General features: G+C 42.6%; 1 protein-coding gene across 6 annotated transcripts in view; it reads left to right on the top strand.

Annotated features, from left to right (window-relative positions):
- LOC124039505 (transcription factor SOX-6-like) overlaps window positions 1–23,363 on the top strand; it is a 171,881-nt gene that overhangs the window by 66,974 nt on the left and 81,544 nt on the right. For 4 of the 6 annotated variants that reach the window (XM_046355550.1, XM_046355570.1, XM_046355541.1 and 1 more), the window contains exons 3-4: window positions 11,966–12,185; window positions 14,504–14,714. The exons of 1 other annotated variant lie outside the window; for it this stretch is intronic. In XM_046355550.1, coding sequence (XP_046211506.1) covers window positions 11,967–12,185; window positions 14,504–14,714 — 430 coding nt within the window. In that variant the 5' untranslated portion in view covers window position 11,966. Of the gene's footprint in view, window positions 1–11,965; window positions 12,186–14,503; window positions 14,715–23,363 lie in introns of those variants that run through there. One more of the 6 variants, XM_046355590.1, reaches the window with a different exon arrangement.

Genomic DNA, 23,363 nt, shown 5'->3' with positions numbered 1-23,363 from the left:
ACTGTTGCGGACAATATGTTTTAGGCTTTACTGAGCCAGACAAACTACTCTTGGGGAGAGACCAAGGACTTCCCCAATGTTTCCGCAGATCAAGTATGCAGACATTTGCGTGGTCTTTGCACATACTTCCCCCCCGTGTCACATTTTCTGGTTGGCACTCGCATTGCCTTTGTTGTTTTCCTTACAAATAATAACTTTGTGCGTTCCTATCAAAGTAAGTGCCTTATTTTCTGTATATTGTGTTGTCATTTCTACTGTTGTCACGCGGGACTAGGTGTCATGCAGGTGAAAGAGGACCCAAAAGCGACTTGGCGAAAACAGAGTCTTTAATCCAGTAAAGTAAATACAATCAAAAAAACACAACTTTCACTCGAAATGACGAGGACAACTGGAGACTCGATCTTGAACAGCAGGTGAACAGCAGGTTGCCTCGGGAAGGCACTTGAACCAGACAGACTCAGACACCTGCTCACCACGCAGCATCTGAGGAAAACACGACACGACAGGGCGATACACAAACACAGCACGGTGAATTCTAGACAAGGAACCGACAGGGCAGAAACGAATAACAAGGAGAGAAATAGGGACTCTAATCAGGGAAAAGGATCGGGAACAGGTGTGGGAAGGCTAAATGATGATTAGGGGAATAGGAACAGCTGGGAGCAGGAACGGAACGATAGAGAGAAGAGAGAGCGAGAGAGTGAGAGAGGGAGGGGAGAGAGGGGATAGAAAGAGGAAAGAACCTAATAAGACCAGCAGAGGGAAACGAATAGAATGGGGAGCACAGGGACAAGACATGATAATAAATGACAAAACATGACACTAGGTGTGTGTGCAGGAATCAGACGCAGAGAGAGAGTAAGTGCTTTACTATTGCACACCCAACTGATAAGCCCAATACAATACAGGGCGCAGGACACTATACCAGACAACCCAAAACCACAGGGTGTCCAGTATAGAAAATAAAATACACTATGACCTAATATGTACACACGTAACAAAAGACAATCCCGCACAAATCAAGGGCGGGTCAAACTACTACATATAGGGAAGCTAATTAAACCAAAATACACACAGGTGAAACTAACTAACCTACAGACAAACGAAAAATTGATCGGTAGCGGCTAGTAGGACGGTGACGACCACTGCTGAGCACCACCCGAACAGGCAGGGTAGCCAACTTCAGAGGAAGTCGTGACAACTGTAGCATACCGTATGTATGTATGTATGTATGTATGTATGTATGTATGTATGTATGTATGTATGTATGTATGTATGTATGTATGTATGTATGTATGTATGTATGTATGTATGTATGTATGTATGTATGTATGTATGTATGTATGTATGTATGTATGTATGTATGTATGTATGTATGTACAGTATGTATGACTTGGCCATTCTAACACCTGGATATGTTTATTTTTGAACCATTCCATTGTAGATTTTGCTTTATGTTTTGGATCATTGTCTTGTTGGAAGACAAATCTCCGTCCCAGTCTCAGGTCTTTTGCAGACTCCATCAGGTTTTCTTCCAGAATGGTCCTGTATTTGGCTCCATCCATCTTCCCATCAATTTTAACCATATTCCCTGTCCCTGCTGAAGAAAAGCAGGCCCAAACCATGATGCTGCCACCACCATGTTTGACAGTGGGGATAGTGTGTTCAGGGTGATGACCTGTGTTGCTTTTACGCCAAACATAACGTTTTGCATTGTTGCCAAAAAGTTAAATTGTGGTTTCATCTGACCAGAGCACCTTCTTCCACATGTTTGGTGTGTCTCCCAGGTGGCTTGTGGCAAATTTTAAATGACACTTTTTATGGATATCTTTAAGAAATGGCTTTCTTCTTGCCACTCTTCCGTAAAGGCCAGATTTGTGCAATATACGACTGATTGTTGTCCTATGGACAGAGTCTCCCACCTCAGCTGTAGATCTCTGCAGTTCATCCAGAGTGATAATGGGCCTCTTGGCTGCATCTCTGATCAGTCTTCTCCTTGTATGAGCTGAAAGTTTAGAGGGACGGCCAGGTCTTGGTAGATTTGCAGTGGTCTGATACTCCTTCCATTACAATATTATCGCTTGCACAGTGCTCCTTGGGATGTTTAAAGCTTGGGAAATCTTTTTGTATCCAAATCCGGCTTTAAACTTCTTCACAACAGTATCTCGGACCTGCCTGGTGTGTTCCTTGTTCTTCATGATGCTCTCTGCGCTTTTAACGGACCTCTGAGACTATCACAGTGCAGGTGCATTTATACGGAGACTTGATTACACACAGGTGGATTGTATTTATCATCATTAGTCATTTAGGTCAACATTGGATCATTCAGAGATCCTCACTGAACTTCTGGAGAGATTTTGCAGCACTGAAAGTAAAGGGGCTGAATAATTTTGCACGCCCAATTTTTCAGTTTTTGATTTGTTAAAAAAGTTTGAAATATCCAATAAATGTCGTTCCACTTCATGATTGTGTCCCACTTGTTGTTGATTCTTCAGAAAAAAATACAGTTTTATATCTTTATGTTTGAAGCCTGAAATGTGGCAAAAGGTCGCAAAGTTCAAGGGGGCCGAATACTTTCGCAAGGCACTGTATGTATGGAGCATAATGTCCATTTTATTCACGTTCAAGTACTGGTGATTATTGCATACATATTTTTGTATTTTACTCTTTTTTTTCGTGAACTTGTCTCTCAGCTGCAACTCCCCAACGGGCTCTGGAGAGGCGAAGGTCGAGTCATGCTCCCTCTGAAACATGATGCGCCAAACCGCGCTTCTTAACACCTACCCACTTAACCTGGAAGCCAGCTGCACCGAAGTGTCAGAGGAAACACTTTTCAACTGACAACTGAAGTCAGCCTGGGGGCACCCAGGCTGCCATAAGGAGTAGCTAGAGCACGATGAGCCAAGTAAAGCCCCCCCGGCCAAACCCTCCCCTAACCTGGACGACGCTGAACCCTAGCCCCCTTAGACCAGTGTGCCAGTTGGGAGGCCCCTGTAGAATAGGTTGTACTGATTATGATGAGCTAATGCTAAGTTATTTGCCAGCTATGTGTGAAGACATTTTTGCTGACATTATACACTGCATTCTGGGTGTCACAGAATCATATGTCAGACCAAAGATGTTATAATGAGGTGAAGGAATGGTTCACTCATCTTTCGAGTAAACTTCCGGAAGGGAATGATCGTCGACGACACACCCCCTTCAATATACATACTGCAAACAGACAAAACTCATCTTGTCTCCTCTTCTCATCTTTGGTTGATGCGAAAAATCAGCCATGGTTGCGCACCCAAACTACCCATTGTCGGATTACTCTACATTTTTTGAGAGTGTTTTACTCAATTATTTAGATCAGTTGTAAATACACTGCTCAAAAACATAAAGGGAACACTTAAACAACACAATGTAACTACAAGTCAATCACACTTCTGTGAAATCAAACTGTCCACTTAGGAAGCAACACTGATTGACAATATCAAATCAAATCAAATCAAATTTATTTATATAGCCCTTCGTACATCAGCTGATATCTCAAAGTGCTGTACAGAAACCCAGCCTAAAACCCCAAACAGCAAACAATGCAGGTGTAAAAGCACGGTGGCTAGGAAAAACTCCCTAGAAAGGCCAAAACCTAGGAAGAAACCTAGAGAGGAACCGGGCTATGTGGGGTGGCCAGTCCTCTTCTGGCTGTGCCGGGTAGAGATTATAACAGAAAATGACCAAGATGTTCAAATGTTCATAAATGACCAGCATGGTCAAATAATAATAAGGCAGAACAGTTGAAACTGGAGCAGCACATTACATTTCACATGCTGTTGTGCAAATGGAATAGACAACAGGTGGAAATTATAGGCATTTAGCAAGACACCCCCAATAAAGGAGTGGTTCTGTAGGTGGTGACTACAGACCACTTCTCAGTTCCTATGCTTCCTGGCTGATGTTTTGGTCACTTTTGAATGCTGGCGGTGCTTTCACTCTAGTGGTAGCATGAGACAGAGTCTACAACCCACACAAGTGGCTCAGGTAGTGCAGCTCATCCAGGATGGCACATCAATGCAAGCTGTGGCAAGAAGGTTTGAGGGTGGTATGAGGGCCCGACGTCCACAGGTGGGCGTTGTGCTTACAGCCCAACACCGTGCAGGACATTTGGCCTTTGCCAGAGAACACCAAGATTGGCAAATTCGCCACTGGCGCCCTGTGCTCTTCACAGATGAAAGCAGGTTCACACTGAGCACATGTGACAGTCTGGAGACGCTGTGGAGAACGTTCTGCTGCCTGCAACATCCTCCGGCATGACCGGTTTGGCGGGGGGTCAGTCATGGTGTGGGGTGGCATTTCTTTGGGGGGCCGCACAGCCCTTCTTGTGCTCGCTAGAGGTAGCCTGACTGCCATTAGGTACCAAGATGAGATCCTCAGACCCCTTGTGAGACCATATGCTGGTGCGGTTGGCCCTGGGATCCTCCTAATGCTAAACCTCATGTGGCTGGAGTGTGTCAGCAGTTCCTGCAAGAGGAAGGCATTGATGCTATGGACTGGCCTGCCCGCTCCCCAGACCTGAATCTAATTGAGCACATCTGGGGCATCATGTCTCGCTCTTGTCCAGGTCTGGGAGGAGATCCCTCAGGAGACCATCCGCCACCTCATCAGAAGCATGCCCAGGCATTGTAGGGAGGTCATACAAGCACGTGGAGGCCACACACACTACTAAGCCTCATTTTGACTTGTTTTAAGGACATTACATCAAAGTTGGCTCAGCCTGTAGTGTGGTTTTCCACTTTAATTTTGAGTGTCTCCAAATCCAGACCTCCATGGATCGATAAATTTTGATTTCCATTGATCATTTTTGTGTGATTTTGTTGTCAGCACATTCAACTATGTAAAGAAAAAAGTATTTAATAAAAATATTTCATTCATTCAGATCTAGGATGTGTTATTTTAGTGTTCCCTTTATTTTTTTGAGCAGTGTAGTAGTTGCTATTAGCTAATTCATATTGTGGTTTCTGTCAGCCAAGAGTTAGCTACATATGACCGCTTGTGTTACGTTTCCTCAGTTAGTGCTAGGACTAACGTAGCCTACATTTACCGGTTTGGATGACTATGTTATGCTGTTGCTATTTCTGTGAATGTCTGAACATTGCATCCAAAAATAAACTGGTCACATTCAGGACAGACGTTTGTAAGGGCTGTGTTTGTGCCAAATGTTTTTGTGAAAAAACAGTCCGACCAGTTCAGACGCTAACTGTTGGGTCAATCAAAACTGGACGTTCTAAATAAGCGTTCTAATCTCACTGGTTTGAGTGTACGTTGCAGAGACCCCTTTAGAAGGATCACACCCGTTTGTTAACACGTGTCAAAGGGTTAATAAGGCTTGAGTTCCTTATGTGCCTATGCATATCCAATGTTGAGATACTTACCACTTTATAATATTTAAATAATGTTATGAATGTTATATTCAAATATGTAATGAGAAGGAACATATTTATTTGCAGTGTACAGACTTAACAGGATGAACATAAATTACACCCATGAGAGTAAATGTAATTCATGTTCATGTTGTGTTTGTACACTGCAAATGTAAATTTGCCTTCAATATTTTAATATACAATTAAAAACATTATTATTTAAATATCATTAAGTGGAAACTTTCCCAACATTGGGATAAGCGTAGGCACTTGAGGAACTCAACTTGTTCAAGCCTCATTAAGCTACAAAAGTGTCAGTTCTCAACCTTAAGATGCGTTGACAATACAATAGAATAGATGAACCGGAATGACATTTACTCTCACAGGTGGCCAAAAATAACTGAAATCCACTACTAAGCCACACCACTAGTATTTTGATATAACCTGTTGGATCATAGCTCAATATCCCAACTAAGTGACCCAACTGGCTGGGTCAAAAATAACCCAACTTGTTTTCTGTCCACTATTTACCCAGCATTGGTTGTTTTTAACCCAACATTTTTTTGTGTGCTTATTGGGGTTGTCCAGGAGACCAAGAAGATCCAGAAAGGTCTCTTTCTCTCTTTTTGTGACTTATTTTTTCTTAATTCTCTTTCTCACTCTCTCTCGCTCTCCTTTCTCTCTCTAGTGCCCTTTCTTTTTGGCATTTCCCATTTCCTCAGCTCCCTTCAGCGGGAATTGCTGGAGATTTTACACCCAATTGGTCGAATCAGAGGCCTTTATTGCCGCTCTCATCACTCCACAAGTGGCAGAGGGGACTCTGGCTGCTGAATGGTGTATTGTGTGCTGTTTTTCTAAGAGGGGCCCTCGCTCTACCTCTCATCTGTCACGGACAGGTCCTTCTGCCTCCACGCTCCACAATGGCCCATTGTTTCTCCGGAATAGTCAGGTTTCCATGTTCCAGGAGAGGTAGTGAATGATGAACTCCTGCCAAATTCTGACCCCCCATTTTCTTTCGCTTGAGCTCACGAAGGGATTATAAATAACCCTCTTGGGGGGGGGAGTAAAAATGCTCCACTGTCATCCTCCTCCGGCAAACAACGTCCATTGATATAGGTTGGGCGAGTGTGTTTTTGAAAATACATTACCCAAAAGTTTTTTATACATTTTCTATGGTGAGAGATGGAAGAAACTACATTAACCAGAAGCAACCCCTAATGTAGAACCGCGAAATATGCCTATATATATGTATGTAAATAGAAATATGCCCCCTTGGCCTTGTTATGGAAAGAAACTAAATGCTGCTATTTTGTATCCAGCAGCTAAATTAGATTGAATTACTGTTTTCTTTTAGCTACTTGTTTTTGTGGAGTATCAGTTAGCCATTTTACTCATCATGACTAAAGTGATAAAAGGCATATGTGATTGACATGGTCACACAGTGTCTGATCTGTTTCCTTATCAATCTTGACAACTCTTGTGTCATAGATGTACAATACATTTGCTACTTTGGCTCGTCGTTCCGAGAAAAAAATCGTAGACATGAACGCAACTTTGAGAGAAGCAATTTGATTTTGATACTCTAATAGTGTGTAAATATTGGCCTGGAAACGGGCAGTGGTCTTTCGGGATGTTGCCCTAGGTTGGCCTAGTCGGTTTGGAGTCACATGACCGGTAATCATGTGAAACAAAAATGAATAGAGTGTATTGTTAGAACCACTGTCTCATCATGGTCTCATCAGAGTCTCTCCAGGAAGCCAGAGTCACTCTTTTGTTGGGACTCCCAGCGGGAACATTCTCTACTTCAGGGAAAATGTCCGCCACGCCTCGTCTGTAATTACTCCATTTCTACATTCCTCTCTCCTAAGGCTTCCTCCAGGCATCTCAAACTGTAGTAATATTTAGTTTACAGTGAAGTAAAGGCTGATGTCTCTGGGGGTTTCTCTGTCTCTTTCGCTCTGTGTGCCTCATCAGATGTATAGTAACAGCCATTGCACCAAGGTAAGTGTGTGTGTGTGTGTGTGTGTGTGTGTGTGTGTGTGTGTGTGTGTGTGTGTGTGTGTGCGTGCGTGCGTGCGTGCGTGCGTGCGTGCGTGCGTGCGTGCGTGCGTGCGTGGATGGGAGTGTACTTCATTCATGCTCCTTTGTGTACAACTATTGATTTTCTGTTCATCTTTCATCACATACATACTACACAGCCAAAGGTATTCGGGCACCGCTTCTTAGACTTGCTTTCAATGAGAATGGCATTCTCATTGGTCGCACAAGAAGTCACATATAGCAGCTTTAAAACCTTCATTGAATGGTTCAATAAGACTGCTAGCGTATTTGGGGTTAAGCACAGATAGGACACGTGGAAATTAATTTCCTTCTGCATTAATCACGCAAACATGTATTTTATTATTATGAAACGGCATCGGGGAGATTCAATCCTACACTACATTACCAGGAGTATGGGGACACCCGCTCGTCGAACATCTCATTCCAAAGTTATTGGCATTAATATGGCGTTGGTCCCACCGTTGTTGCTATAACAGCCTCCACTTTGCGGGGACTTGCTTCCATTCAGCCACAAGAGCATTAGTGAGGTTGGGCGATTAGGCCTGGCTCGCAGTCAGCGTTCCAATTCATCCCAAAGGTGATCGATGTGGTTGAGGTCAGGGCTCTGTGCAGGCCAGTCAAGTTCTTCTACACCGATCTTAACAAACCATTTCTGTATGGAACTTGTTTTCTGCACTGGGGCATTGTCATGCTGAAACAGGTAGGGGCCTTCCACAAAGTTGGAAGCCCAGAATCATCTCGAATGTAATTGTATGCTGTAGCGTTAAGATTCCCTTCACTGGAACTAAGGGGCCTAGTCCTCCTCCACCAAGCTTTACAGTTGGCACTATGCATTGGGGCAAGTAGCGTTCTCCTGGCATTTGACAAACCCACATTTGTCCTTCACTTCACTTTTGGCCTACCACTTCGCGTCTGAGCCGTTTGCTGCTCCTAGACGTTTCCACTTCACAATAACAGCACTTACAGTTGACAGGGGCAGGTCTAGCACAGAAAAGAAATGTACGAACTGACCTGTTGGAAAGGTGGCGTACTATGACGTTGCCACGTTGAAAGTCACTGATCTCTTCAGTAAGGCCATTCTACTACAAATGCTTGTCTATGGAGATTGTATGGCAGTGTGCTCGATTTGATACACCTGTCAGCAACGGGTGTGGCTGAAATAGCCAAATCCAATAATTTGAAGGGGTGTCCATATACTTTTGTATATATAATGTATCTGCAAAGGTTGGGCTCTTTATTGATGGCCCTCAATGTAAGCCTGAGATCATTTGAACGGAATTGATGAAAAATGGTTATTGTTAGATTAGACTATAGTGTCTGTTTGAGGACGAAACAGCAATGCATTCTTGTTATGATAGTTTTTCTTTTGTCGCTTTAGCTAACATAAACCAAACCCTTGCCTCACTCAATTATACTGGGCCTGATATTGCTAATGGAGATTGCTATTTTCTATGATTGGGTCTGGCTAATGCTAACTAACTACACATGGTTTGTTGGTCTCATTAACACTAACAAACAGCTCAGGGTCTGTTGCGTGATGATACTATCAGTGGCAGCGATTTTATGAGGTCCAGGCATTCCAGGCCATGTGATATCTCAGTTCCAAGAAGCTAGCTAGCTCTTAAGCTCCCATGAACACAGCAGGGGGCAATATTGTCAGCTAAATATAGGCCACCTTTTTTCTTCTCTCCTTTTTCCTCAACCCCTCTTCTCCCCTCTGCCCCCCGCCCAAATCGATAAGCAACACGCTTATCGATTCGCTTGGTGTGTTAGCCGCTGAAGCGTTGTAATACATTTGGATTGTTATCTGGAGTCAGGGGACATATGGGTCTATATGTGAACTCTGTCTGTCTGTCTGTCTGTCTGTCTGTCTGTCTGTCTGTCTGTCTGTCTGTCTGTCTGTCTGTCTGTCTGTCTGTCTGTCTGTCTGTCTGTCTGTCTGTCTGTCTGTCTGTCTGTCTGTCTGTCTGTCTGTCTGTCTGTCTGTCTGTCTGTCTGTCTGTCTGTCCGTCTGTCCGTCTGTCCGTCTGTCCGTCTGTCCGTCTGTCCGTCTGTCCGTCTGTCCGTCTGTCCGTCTGTCCGTCTGTATTCTGTTATGCAGGGGGCGTGAAAGTTCATATAGCTAACTCTGACTGGAGGGCCAGACTCTCTGGTTCCTTACATGAAGCATTGTGATATTGTATTGAATGGCATTGGGAGATGGCGCATACTACTGGGTTTGTTGTTGATTGTGTACAGTTTTTATGTTAGCCTATGGGCCTGGGTTAAGTGTGTATTCCATATCAGTTGCTTGCTAACCTTTGCCTGCTCATATTTTTGTTTTATCACATGATGCACATCAGAATATGTCACCAGTGTCTCCAGATGATGTCATCAGAAACACTTATCTTTTTCTATCTTTTTAACTACAGAACATTCACATTTTCACACCACATTGCGGTGGTGCTCGAGATTATGCATTTTATGTTGAAATCCAAATGTAGCCTTTCTTTAACTTGGCAAGTCAGTTAAGAACAAATTCTTATTTACAATGACGCACCTACAACGGCCAAACCCAGACCACGCTGGGTCAATTGTGCGCCGCCCCATGGGACTCCCAATCACGGCCGGTTGTGATACAGCCTGTAGGGAGTGAGCATGATAGCAATACAGAGGAACACAGTAGATGGATTTGGTGGGGTAATTAAACCGATGCTATCGTCAGTGTCACGGTCGGGTCAGGGCTGGCGTCAGATGTCATCTTTGCAAGGACGGCCGTGTGACTTTATGCAAGGGGCCTCTCCTGTCCAAGTTTGGCTTTGCGCACAATCACACAACCATCTCACACCCCTTCGAACGCACACATACATGCAAGCATACACATACTCACACCAACACACACAATGCTAGTACAGACCTTGCCCCCTCTCTCCAAGGTTCTTTTCAGCACATACGATGTATCATTTTCTCCAGGTGACAGTTGCAGAACGTCCACCTCTGATCCCGTGCATATGCTTCCAGACACCTGCTACTGTGGGACACCTGCTACTGTGGGATACCTGCTACTGTGGGACACCTGCTACTGTGGGACACCTGCTACTGTGGGACACCTGCTATCCTTTCCTTCCCGTTTTGTTCTCTTTCTTTCTCAACTTTCCTCTCCCCTTCTTTCTCTGTCTGTCTGTCTGTCTGTCTGTCTGTCTGTCTGTCTGTCTGTCTGTCTGTCTGTCTGTCTGTCTGTCTGTCTGTCGGTCTGTCGGTCTGTCGGTCTGTCGGTCGGTCGGTCGTAGATATGTCGGTCTGTCTGTCGGTCGTAGATATGTCGGTCTGTCTGTCGGTCGTAGATATGTCGGTCTGTCTGTCGGTCGTAGATATGTCAGTCTGTCTGTCGGTCGTAGATATGTCGGTCTGTCTGTCGGTCGTAGATATTTGAGTACGGGTTGGATTTACGTGTCAGAGGGCCCAAGAGACAGAACACTTCAGAGATAAACCGTCTTGCGTGATTTATGGAGTGCTAATACTGTTCTACTTCATAGAATCTTTGGGCTTTGATTGTCTTTGGCGTGAAACACAACTCTCATGTTCCCACTTTATAATCCCATTTGGCTTGAGGCCCAATTCGCCACCCTTCTCCCCGAGTGTGCGCTTGCACACTCTCTGTCATGGATTTGGTATCATGTGATCGGTGTAAGCGTTACGCCATTATTAAATCCATGACAGTAAGTGTGCAAATGTACACTTTGGGAGAAGAGTGGAGAATTGGCATGCAGCTTTTGTATTATCAATCAACACTTAACAATATTTTTGAGGGGGTTTGTGTGTAAAGTAATTATTGAAAATATATTTCACAGCGGTTTAGACGGTACAATGATTCTTTACATTATGCATTGCTTGTTTTGTCACATGAAGTGAAATTAGGTGAACAATTTGAGTTTTAGCAAACAGGAAATGGCAGAGCGATTTCTGTTTATTGCACCTTTAACGAAGTTATTCAAAAACCTCAAAATAACCTATAAATTCCACTGGAGAAGGAGACAGAGAAACCCCTCTGCACAGCAGTGCTTTTAAATCCAGATGCTAGTTTTGGCAGGAACAACTAGTTTTTATTAAAAAAACAAGTGTAAAAACCACACACTAGAAGGACTTGTTTTGCAGTGTAGTCGTGATTGTCTTCCTGATGATGGACCTCAAAACTCGACTTCCAGGAATCAGTAGGCGATGGACTCACACCACTGAAAAAACCCACATCAGAGTTTGGGTCTTTATCTCCATGCGATCTGCCATCAGCAACATCCGCTTAATCCAGGAAGTCTTCCTGTGGTTCACAATTTCTTTCTATCTTTCTCTTCCAGTATGAGAGCATTCTATCATCCTGCCATCCACCCTAATCCTGGAATTCAATTATAGGGGTTGTTTTGGGTTATTCCCAGCGGGTGCATATCTGTTCAAGATTGAAAAACTGTAGATATGCTTAAATATTGAGGAAATTCATAAATGTTTTCCCTCTCCCTGTTTCCTTATAGAATGATGTCGTCCAAGCGAGCCACACCTCCGTTTCCCCCGGCGACAGAGGAAGAGGAAGCGATAGGTCAGGACAGTGTGGGCTGGGCCAATGAGGACAGAGAAAGCCATGACCAGCCAGTTACGCCCCCTCTGCATGGCAAACCCCTCCCAGAGGAGCACCAGCCAATCAGAGACAGCAAGCCTGAGTCGGACTGGGAGAGTATAGGCCCGACTCAGACAGTGAGACACACACAAACACACACACTCTCCGTCAGATTGACACACTGCCACTGAGCCCTATTACAGAGGAATCTTCCTTTTTAAGACAAATGCCTATTGGAACAGTTTCAAGGAGGTCTTAAGATGTTGCTGTTAGTCAAAGCCGCTCTGTAAGAGGAGGAGAAAACATGCAGGAATAAACCTCTCGTCAGGCCACCTGTGCTAGAGTGTCTACTGATGGACAATGTGCATTCAATACCAAACGGCGTCCCAAATGGCACCTTATTCCCTATATAGTGCACTACTTTTGACCAAAGCCCGTAGGATCTTATGTATCAAAATTTGAATTTGTTTTTTACTTTGGATAAAAGTACACCCGTTCAGCATCGTTCACACCCTTTTAAGCTTCATCCCCATCCATCTTTTTAAGGGTTGATCCGAGCGTTCTGTCCTAACAGCAGTCTAGCATCCAAGCTAACTGGCTAACGTTGGCTAGCTAATTACAGACACAAATGAGAGAACAGCTCACTCTGACCATTTTAGTCACCCTAGCAGAGCTGGTTAGGCTGTTTTTATGTTATCCAGAGTATTGCTAACTGCAACTGTGCTGCTGTCAACAATTTATGTTTTTTTTGCCCACGTTTACTGACACCGGCCATGTGTGAGCCAATTTACCAAATACATCTATCAACAGCTGTCATATCACAGTGACATCATGAACATTCTATTGAAATGGATAATTGCATAGTGGAGTCTTTTGTTAAGACATGTAGCTAGCTAGCTAAACAATTAATCATAATCCCAACTCATGACGTTACTACTCTGCGTGAATCTGCAGGTAGCTAACCAATCAGGTGCAATGTTAGCTAGCCAACATTCGGCTATAACTAGCAAAGCAAATGGCTCTGAGATACAAATAATATTACTACACAGATCATTCACGTAACATTAGCTAGCGAGCCAACAGTACACTTTATCTTGAAATGAAAATGACTTTCTGACTAAATTAGAAATGTGTAATATCTGAAAATGTAGCTAGCTAGACTATCTTACGTATACATGGCTGGACGCTTCTCCTTCTCTGTCACGGATGCCATGGTTGCCCTTAGTTTGAAGATGTAATCCGGAGAAAGGTGTTTTCTCCATCTCTTTAGCTATTAAACTCTAATCACACTGATTTCAAAACTCGGTCTTCCAGAAGGTGGAGAGCAACACTTATGCAGTTTTACTACGGGATATATTTTTTTAAAGCCGTGTTAGACAGGATTACCTACACATACTGACTCAGCTTTTTCTGTGGCTAAACCAACTAGGCTCATAATTTAACAATTGTATTCGTATCTACAGATGGCAAAAATATTTGTTAATTAGGCACATGAAAGTTCACCTGTTCCAGAAGGCATTTCTGCCCCCCAAAAAACGCATTTTGATTAAAATGAAGAAGTTTCCATACTAATTGCTCTCCTGTGGAGTAGTGACGCATGACATACACCTAGTATCCTGAAACGAGTCACATATGTTAGCTGATTGAAGTTTATTCAGTGTCACAAAAACTCATAGTCCTACAAAAAGCATGGCTGAATCTCTCGCCCCAAATGGTCATCGTCAGTCCTGTGGGATTCTTTGATGTAGGGTCAGAGTTAGCTGGCCTTTTCAGGTTAAAAAGAGCTATCTCCATGCATGACAGTTGTAAAAATGTACCTCTCACCCTTGCCCCACAGTCTATGTATGACCGGTGTCATTCTTCTGTATTGGGTTGCATTCGTCAATCACAAGATGGAGGGAGGGGATATCCGTAACCGTGTTCTTGGTACAAGCCCGAAGGGGACTGTCTTTGTTGCGAAACCGCTGAGTTATGGTGTATGTCCCAAATGGCACCCTATTCCCTAAATAGTGCGCTACTTTTAACCTGAGCCTTATGGGTAGTGCACTACATAGGGAATAGGAAGCCATTTGGGACATATATCTCAACTTGACCTTTCCCCACTGCGTTGCCAGTCCCTCTGTGCCAAGGTGTCACTCTCTGGCTGCCAATACAGAGATTTGTCCCCCTGGCCCGAGTCTAAATTCTGCTGTAAGAAGATGATTGCCATGATTTACGCAACAAATTAAACAACACCCACAGCAACAACACCCACAGACATTAGTCTAGGGATATCAATAGAGGGGTGATGAAAAAAATCAAAGTTGTTAGAGAAATAGATTGTAAGTTACACTTAACTTTGTGGCGAGTGATAAGTTGAAATAATGGCCATAAGCTACTAAAGAACAAATGGAAAAAGTCCTAGTATTGTCATTCCACTAATTCCAAAACACCCCTGTTTTATTTGTTCCTATAGGACAATGCTAGTAGCAAGGGCTGTTTCTTGAACTCCTACCGGAATAACTCTATATCTCCACCAAAGCCTGAGGAGTGTTCCCAGGATTGCGGCGAGCTGCTAGGGGGATCCGCCTTCAGAACACCGGAACGCCGCAAAGGAAGCCTGGCCGACGTGGTGGACACACTGAAACAGAAGAAACTAGTAGAGCTGACAAAGACAGAACAGGATGGTAGGAGATCTCCTATAACCCCCCTCTTCTCTCTGTGTGCATGCGTGTGTGAGCTCTCTTGCACATGTGTGTGCGTGTGCTATGTGTGTGTGTGCATGCCCGCGTGCGTAACCACAGTCTGTTCAGCCTTTACTTTGCGTCCATATCCTCTTCGGACGGATCTTTTAAAACCTTTCAATGAGCGACAAATTCCCCACCCCACCCATTGATCATAGATCTGTGAGAAGTGAAACCTCACATCAGGCTAGTGGTTGACTCCCGTTGCATGCCCCTGCATGCGCCTATTCCCCAAAGCTATGGAGTTCTATCGACTCTCTGTACTGTTATGCTACACATTGTAATTGTCATGATATCACTGGCCCCACTGATCTTTCGTCTTAAATGCTTCACTTTATTGATATAGTGAAGTGTAGAGTAGTGATCTCTAGAGCCGGATAGCCAAAGGCATCACCGTTTTTTTGCAATGTCTTCTGTACTGTAGATCAGGGTTTCTTAAACTAGGGGTCATAACCCAAAGTGGGCCCTAAGCATGTAAGAGGTGGGTCGCAAGTTATGAGAATACATCTACTGTATAATCAAAAACGATTTGGGTCAATGGAGGACGATTTGGGTCAGGGGATTTTTTCATTTTGGGTCTTGAGCTGAAAAAGTTTAAGAACCCATGCTGAAGTCTTCTGTTTACTGTTAGTGAACCGTCACATGATCCAGAAGGCATTTCTGCCAGAAAACGCATTTTGATTTATTTTTTTTAAAACCAACAACGTAAAAATACCTCTCCTCAAGTCTAGTGACGTGCTGCATGTGCCTATCTTCTTGAAACGGGTCACAAATCATGATATTGAAAAGATGCCCAACAACAACCTGGATTTCATTGCATCACATGCAGTGAAATTACTTAACAATTTTTTTTTTGCAGTGATATTGTTTTGATATTGAGTATCGTGATGGTATCGAGAATCATGATACTAAACCTGGTGTCAAAGTCAAAACGATGGCATCATGACAACACTAACTGGTAGTAGGATAGCCATGTAAACAGGGTTGAAAAGTGACTGATAGCAGGAATATATAAATACTTATGGTGTTATACTAATGGTAATATATACAGTGCCTTCAGAAAGTTTTCATACCCCTTGACTTATTCCACATGTTGTTGTGTTGGTCAGGGAGGTGACCAAGAACCCAATGACCACTCTGACCGAACTACATAGTTCATTGACTGAGATGGGAGAACCTGTTAGAAGGACAACAGTCTCCACAGCACTTCACCAATCTGTGTTTTATGGGAGAGTGGCCAGACAGATGTCACTTCTGAGAAAATGGCACATGACAGCTGGCCTAGAATTTGCAAAAAGGCACATGAAAGACGCTGCGAGCATAAGGCAAAAGATGTTGTGGTCAGATGAGACAAAAAATGTTACTCTTTGGCCTGAATGCAAAGTGCTATGTCTGGAGAAAACCAGGCACAGCTCATCAACCATCTAACACCGTCCCAACCGTAAAGCATGGTGGTGGCAGCATCGTGCTATGTTTATGTTTTTCAGTGACAGGGACTGGGAGAATAGTCAGGATCGAAGGAAAGATGAATGGAGCAAAGTACATAGAGATCGTTGATGAAAAGTGAGGATAGAGGAACAATGATTGGAGCAAAATGCAGGCAAATACATGATGAGAGAGCGCAGACGACCTTAGACTGGGGTAAAGATTTACGTTCCAACAGGACAATCACCCCAAGCATACAGCCAAAGCAACGCTGGACTGGCTTCAGAACAAGAATGTGAAAGTCCTTGAGTGGCCCAGCCGAAGCCCAGACTTGAATCCCATATAAAATCGGTGGAAAGATTGCTGTTCACCGCCAATCCCCATCTAACTTAACAGAGCTTGGGAAAATCTGGAAGGAAGAATGGGAGAAGATCCCCCAACTCCAGATGTGCAAAGCTGATACAGACATACCAAAGATGGCTCAAAGCTGTAATCAAAGGTGCTTCTACAAAGTTTGGACTCAGGTGTGAATACTTGTATTTGAGATGTTTATTTTTCAATACATTTGCTAAAATGTCTAAAAAACTTTTTTTCACCTTGTCATTATGGGGTATTGTGTGTAAATGGGTGAGATTTTTAAAATGTTATTTAATACATTTTGAATTCAGGCTGTAACACAACAAAATGTGGAATAGGTCAAGGGGTATGAATACTTTCTAAAGCACTGTACGTCCTGAATGGCTTGGAGCTCGCCCCAAGTGATATGCTGGGCTGTCCGCACCACTTTCTGCAGGGCCTTCCGGTTGCAAGCGGTGCAGTTGGCATATCAGACGGTGATACAACTCGTCAAGATGCTCTCGGGTGCAGCTGTAAAAGTTCCTGAGGATCTGAGGGGCTATGCCAAATCGTTTCAGCCTCCTGATGTAGAAGAGGCATTTCCATGTCTTCTTCACAACTGCTCTGGTGTGAAAGGACCATGCTAAGTCCTCAGTGATGTGGACACTGAGGAACTTCAAGCTCTTGACCCTCTGCACTGCGGCCTGTTAATGTTGTGTTGTCTGAAAACTTGATGATGGAGTTGGAGTCGTGCATGGCCACGCAGTCGTGGGTAAACAAGAAGTACAGGAGAGGGCTAAGCTTACACCCTTGGGGTGCCCCGGTGTTGAGGGTCAACGTGGCAGAGGAAGTGTTGCCTACTCTCAGCACCTGGTCGGCCCGTCAGGAAGTCCCGAGTCCAGTTGCAGAGGGAGGTTTCAGTCCCAGTTTCCCGAGCTTGCTGACGATCTTGGAGGGCACTATGGTGTTGAACACTGAGCTGTAGTCAATGAATAGCATTCTCACATAGGTGTTCCTTTTGTCCAGGTGTGAAAGGGCAGTGTGGAGTGCAATAGATTGCGTCATCTGTGGATCTGTTGGTGCGGTATGCAAATTGGAGTGGGTCTAGGGTTTCTGGGGTAATGGTGTTGATGTGAGCCAGCATTCTCACATATGTATTCCTCTTGTACAGGTAGGAGAGAACATTATGGAGTGCAGTTGAGATTGCATCGTATGTAGATCTGTTGTGGCAGTATGCAATTTGGAATGGGTCTAGGGTGCCATGACCAGACATTCAAAGAACTTCATGATTACAGATGGTAGTGCTACAGAGCGATTGTCATTGTGACAGGTAGCCTTAGAGTTGGTGGGGGCAAGAATGAAGGTGGTCAGTTTGAGACATGTGGAGATTACAGACTTGGACAAGGAGAGGTTTGAAAATGACCATGAAGTTGCCTACTAGCTGGTCTGCACATGCTCTGAGAATGCACCCTGGAATGCCGTCCAGCCCCGCGGCCTTGCGAGTTTTGACCAGATTGAAAACCTTACTCACATTGGCCTTGGAGAGCAAGATCACCCAGTTCTCTGGGACGGTGGGTGCCCTCATGCACGGCTCAGTGTTGTTTTTGTAAAAACTTGCATAAAATGCTTTTAGTTCGCTGGTAGAGAGGCATCGTTGGATTGGTCACGACTAGGTCTACCTTTGTAATCTGTAATGGACTGAGCCCCTGCAACATGTGTTGAGTATTGTAGCCGGTGTAATAGGATTCCTCTTTGTTCCTATATTGTCCCTTTGCAGTTCATTAAGTGCCAGCTTGTTGTTCTCCTGAGGTGTAATATATACAACAGTCACGATGGTGGTAGAACGATCTGCATTTTACCATCAGGTATATACTAATGGAGAGACATACCCCCTCTCCCTCTCGATTTCCCTGAATCCACTGTCCTGTCTGCACGGTGACTGGAGAATCCATCACGTTTTCTTTTTGAGTGAGTAGATAAGATGTTTCTGAACACTTCTAAATTTAATACTGATAATGCCATGATTAAGAAATGAATGAATCATGAATAATAATGAGTGAGGTGCCATTCAGAGGCTACAACAAAATGTGCTAACCTCTCACCATTACCAATAACAGGGGAGGTTAGCATTTTGGGGGGGGTATGATCTTTGTGCCTCTGTAACCTTCTCTCTCATCATCATTCACGATTCATTCATGATGATCCATAATCATGGTAGCATCCACTTGGATGTAGAAATGTTCAGAAACATCTTCTTTTTGTACTTAAAATAAAAGTTAATCCAAAATTGCACACGACTTTATTCACCATTCAGTTCATATCAGACAAATCTTAATCCAAAACACAACCAAAACATACCGTAAATGCATCCAACAAATTTGTAGTCACAAGCTTGATGTAGTCATTGCGTGCAAGGAATATGGGACCAAATACTAAATTTTTGACTAATGTAATACATAAAGTGCTTATTTTTTTTGATTTATGAACATACCCTCAAATAAATAAATCAATAATTAATACCCTAATAATACCCTAATAATACCCTAATACCCTAATAATACCCTAATACCCTAATACCTTAATACCCTAATAATACCCTAATACCCTAATATCTTAAATCTACTGTCCAAATACATATGGAGGGTGTATCAAATCAACAAATCAAAATCAAGTCAATGTATTTGTCACATAATGTTTATGTACACGAGCAGTTTATGGTCTCACCTAGGGCTGTGTCTGTCACAACATTTTGTCAGCCGGTGATGGTGATGGTCTCTGTCGGTAACTGTCGGTCTCACTGTAATTGACCGTCAATTAATGGAAACACATTAAGCATCTCCTGGCTTCTACACATAGCCTACAAGCCACTGATACAGACCTTTGGAACATCTACATTTTAAAAAGTCTAATAAATCCATGTAATATAGCTTACACCTTCAGAATAAATCTATTATTTATTTTAGATAGGACTAAAGAAACAAGAAACTAAAGAACAGAATAGCATACTCTGAGTTGTCCTTATGTTAGGTCCTGATCACACTATGCCATATGGCTGTGGGCTACACTAGTTAATTTATCAGACAAGATTTGCTTAGAATTCTGTGGCATTATTTTACATTCGTTTATAGTATGAAGAATACAATTGAACAAAGCTAAATAAAATAGAAAGGATATTTTCTCCAAACGATTTGAGGGAGTGAGCACATTTGGCTATTTTGTGTTGAGTGGTTAATGAAGAAATATGTACTCCTATATGTTTAATTTAGAGTTATTCATGTAACTTTAGTTGCTCTACAAACGTTGGGCTATATGTTTTGATCTGTAATACATTGTAAGGTTGCATGATGCGACTAATGATGATTTGAAAAAAGTATCTTGAAAGGAATGAGCTCTGCTTTGTTTTTTTGCGCAGATTGTACAAACTTCGTCAGTCTCGCATTCACATTTTGAGAAGCACTTGATAATTCCTCGAATTTCCCCTTTGTGTGGCCATAATGCACCCTAAAAAGTCCATGCCTTTTGCAGCCCTTCTCCCTGAGTGCTGTTTGCTCGAAAGCACCTCTCACCTCACTCACATGGCTTCCCAACACGTTATTGAGTGTTTCTCACAGGCTACAAGTGAAGACAGACACATCAGGGACGCAACTGTGCACATCCTTATCCAATTCCGAGGTGCATATTGAAGATATTGGAAGATGTCATGTCCTGACCGTAGAAAGCTTTTATTTTCTATGGTAGAGTAGGTCAGGTCGTGACTGGGGGGTTGTTCTAGTTTATATTTTCTATGTGGGGTTGTAGGTTCATTTTCTATGTTGGTGATTTGTATGATTCCCAATTAGAGGCAGCTGGTTATCGTTGTCTCTAATTGGGGATCATACTAAAGTAGCATTTTTTCCACCTGTTCGTTTTGGGATATTGTTTATGTTTAGTTGCCTGTTTGCACTGCATTGTCGTCACGGTTCGTTTATTCTTGATTTGTTTTGTATTTGCTTAAGTTTAACTTTATTCATTAAAAGTAGGTGGAGCTCAAAGTACACTGCGCCTTGGTCCGATCATTATTACGAACAACGTGACAGAAGAACTGTCCACATTTACTTTTCGTCAGCCACTAAGATGAGTAGGCCTAACGAACAGCAAAGCACTAGCCTTTGTCAATCTACTATCCCCCATTGTACAAAAGTTTACCTACTCTATTCTGTGAGATAAATAAATATTCCAAACTTACTCTGGGACAGTTGTGGGATGCGATAGATCCCAAATTAATACAACCACTAGCATCCCAAAAGCTTCTTTTACGCAATGAGGCTGACACAACAGATCAGAACGTTTAGCTTAGAATGTTGATAAACTGTCAGGCTATTTCTTCACATTATAAGCGCAGCGATGCACACCCGGCAGTAGGCTATAAGCATGAATGTTCCATCAGCGGAAAACACCATTATCAAGAGGGACCGTAAATACGATTATGCAGGTAATGCTTTTATGATAAAGGTGCCTTTTTATGGTTAAAATGATCTTCCCCAAACTTGAAACTCACGCACTTCTTATGTTTGCCAGTTAGGCTCTACACCCCCTGTAAAGCGGATTAATGTGCTTACCTTTGAAGTTACTTGGCCACTTTAGTTGTGATACACACCTTATCAAAACATTTATAGGCCAATGGGCTAGGATACATGAGGTGTGCGACTATGATTAGAAAACGTCACAAAATAAAAACATAGTTTCTTGCCTTAAACTGGGCATCATTCACAAGTGATAATATATAGTGATAATATATCATTCATAAGTGATAGGCTAATATTATCAACCATCAGACTATTCTTGATTTAATCTTGTCTTTACATACTAAATAATATATGCGTGAGATTACATAGCCTATAGAAATGTTGGTCCACATGAGCTCATGGGCTCTTATGAAGGGTGTGATTAGATTTTCGATCACATTTGCATTGATGTCAGAGTGATTCGAGGTACAATAGAGTGCTGAGTACCAGGCAGTTAGCAAGTTTGATAGGCTACTAATGACCATCAGCAACATTAGAGCTTGGAGAAGCCTAAATACTTTGACTAGATGGTCACGTGGAATTTGATTCAAGACCGCCGGTGTGGTGGTAATACGGTCACCGCAACAGCCCTAGTCACATACACAGTTTACCTCAGGTGTAAAAGGTGCAGGGGAATGCTTATGTGCTATCTCCCTCAACAATGCAGTACATTCATCACTAATCAAGTCAAAAATAATAAGTAGTGGAAGTAATAGAATAGGTCATACGCAATGTAATAATGGACTGTATTTATAAATATAAAGTGGGTAGTGAAGTCAATAGTATATATTAGAACAGCAGCTTTGACTGTGTGTGTGTGTGTGTGTGTGTGTGTGTGTGTGTGTGTGTGTGTGTGTGTGTGTGTGTGTGTGTGTGTGTGTGTGTGTGTGTGTGTGTGTGTGTGTGTGTGTGTGTGTGTGTGTGTGTGTGTGTGTGTGTACGTTTGTGTGTGTGTGTATACGTTTGTGTGTGTGTGTGTGTGTATGTACGTTTGTGTGTAAGGTATACAGTATATTTTAATACTCGAAAAAGTAGTTAACAGAATTCTATGTATCAAATTAAATTAATTCATATAATCAAAACATGGTGAAATATACAGTAACGGTACGTTGTTAATGAATAAAAAAAACAGGCCTATTGTTTCACTCCTAATTAGTATGACTGTAGTCCCCAGGGACCCACCAGTCGCATTGATCGCACTGAGAGCACTTAGCCAAGGCAAAATGAATGAGAAAAACCAATAACCCAGATTAGGATACAACCATCCATTGGCTACAAGTAACATCTCTCTGTTTTAGCTCCCTTTTTGAAGTTTGAGATCGCGATGACATGAATTACAGCGATGATGCCTCAGGGCACTGTACTGTCGCCGTTAGAATTTCAGTTCCTTCACTCGTACATTAAATATTGTTGCATATACATTTTTGGTATTTGACCACTCCCATTGAGCTTAATAGTTGGGTTCATTTCATTCAATGTGTTTGGCTAAAGAGAGCAGGGGATCAATAAATCACTAAGGCTGAGAGATGAATGTCGTCCCTTCTAAATGAATGCATTGATTGGCTCTGAGAACATCTCTCCACAAACTCAAATGCAGCCATAAACATATAGATCTAGATTGATGTGGATTGAAGTGCTGCTATATACCGATCTCTTTCCAGAAATGCATTTCTCGAACTACTGTACTTTTGTTTCCTTTTTTTCTTTTTGAAGGGTTCTCTTTTAAGAACAACTATTCATAGTTTTATACACCTACGCTACCGTTCAAAGGTTTGGGGTCACTTAGAGGTGTCCTTGTTTTTGAAAGAAAAGCACATTTCTTGTCCATTAAAATAACAGCAAATTGATCAGAAATACATTGTAGACATGGTTAATGTTGTAAATGACTATGGTAGCTGGAAACAGCAGATTTTTAATGGAATATCTATATAGGTGTACAAAGGCCCATTATCAGCAACCATCACTCCTGCAAAACACCAGTCATTTCTAAGTGACCCCAAACTTTTGAACGGTTGTGTGTATATATAACAACTGGAAGGTTTTATTTCTATAAAATGTCAGTATAATGCTGTATTCTGATTTAAATTACTGTACAACCTTGTACTGTGACCACATTTGGGAGTCAGCCTTAAATGAAATTTGAACTCATAACTTCTTGGTCGCTAGCAAACAGAAATGTCCTGCTGTAGTGCAGCTACATCACCAGATCTGTGAGCGTGAAAGAGATATGGCCACATACTTATTGGCAAGAATGCACTTCTGCACTTTGCTAAAAGCTGCCCAGATT

This window comes from Oncorhynchus gorbuscha, linkage group LG01, assembly GCF_021184085.1.
Source record: "Oncorhynchus gorbuscha isolate QuinsamMale2020 ecotype Even-year linkage group LG01, OgorEven_v1.0, whole genome shotgun sequence".
NCBI classification, from domain to species: Eukaryota; Metazoa; Chordata; class Actinopteri; order Salmoniformes; family Salmonidae; genus Oncorhynchus; species Oncorhynchus gorbuscha.
This window is presented reverse-complemented; position numbering and strand designations above follow the sequence as displayed.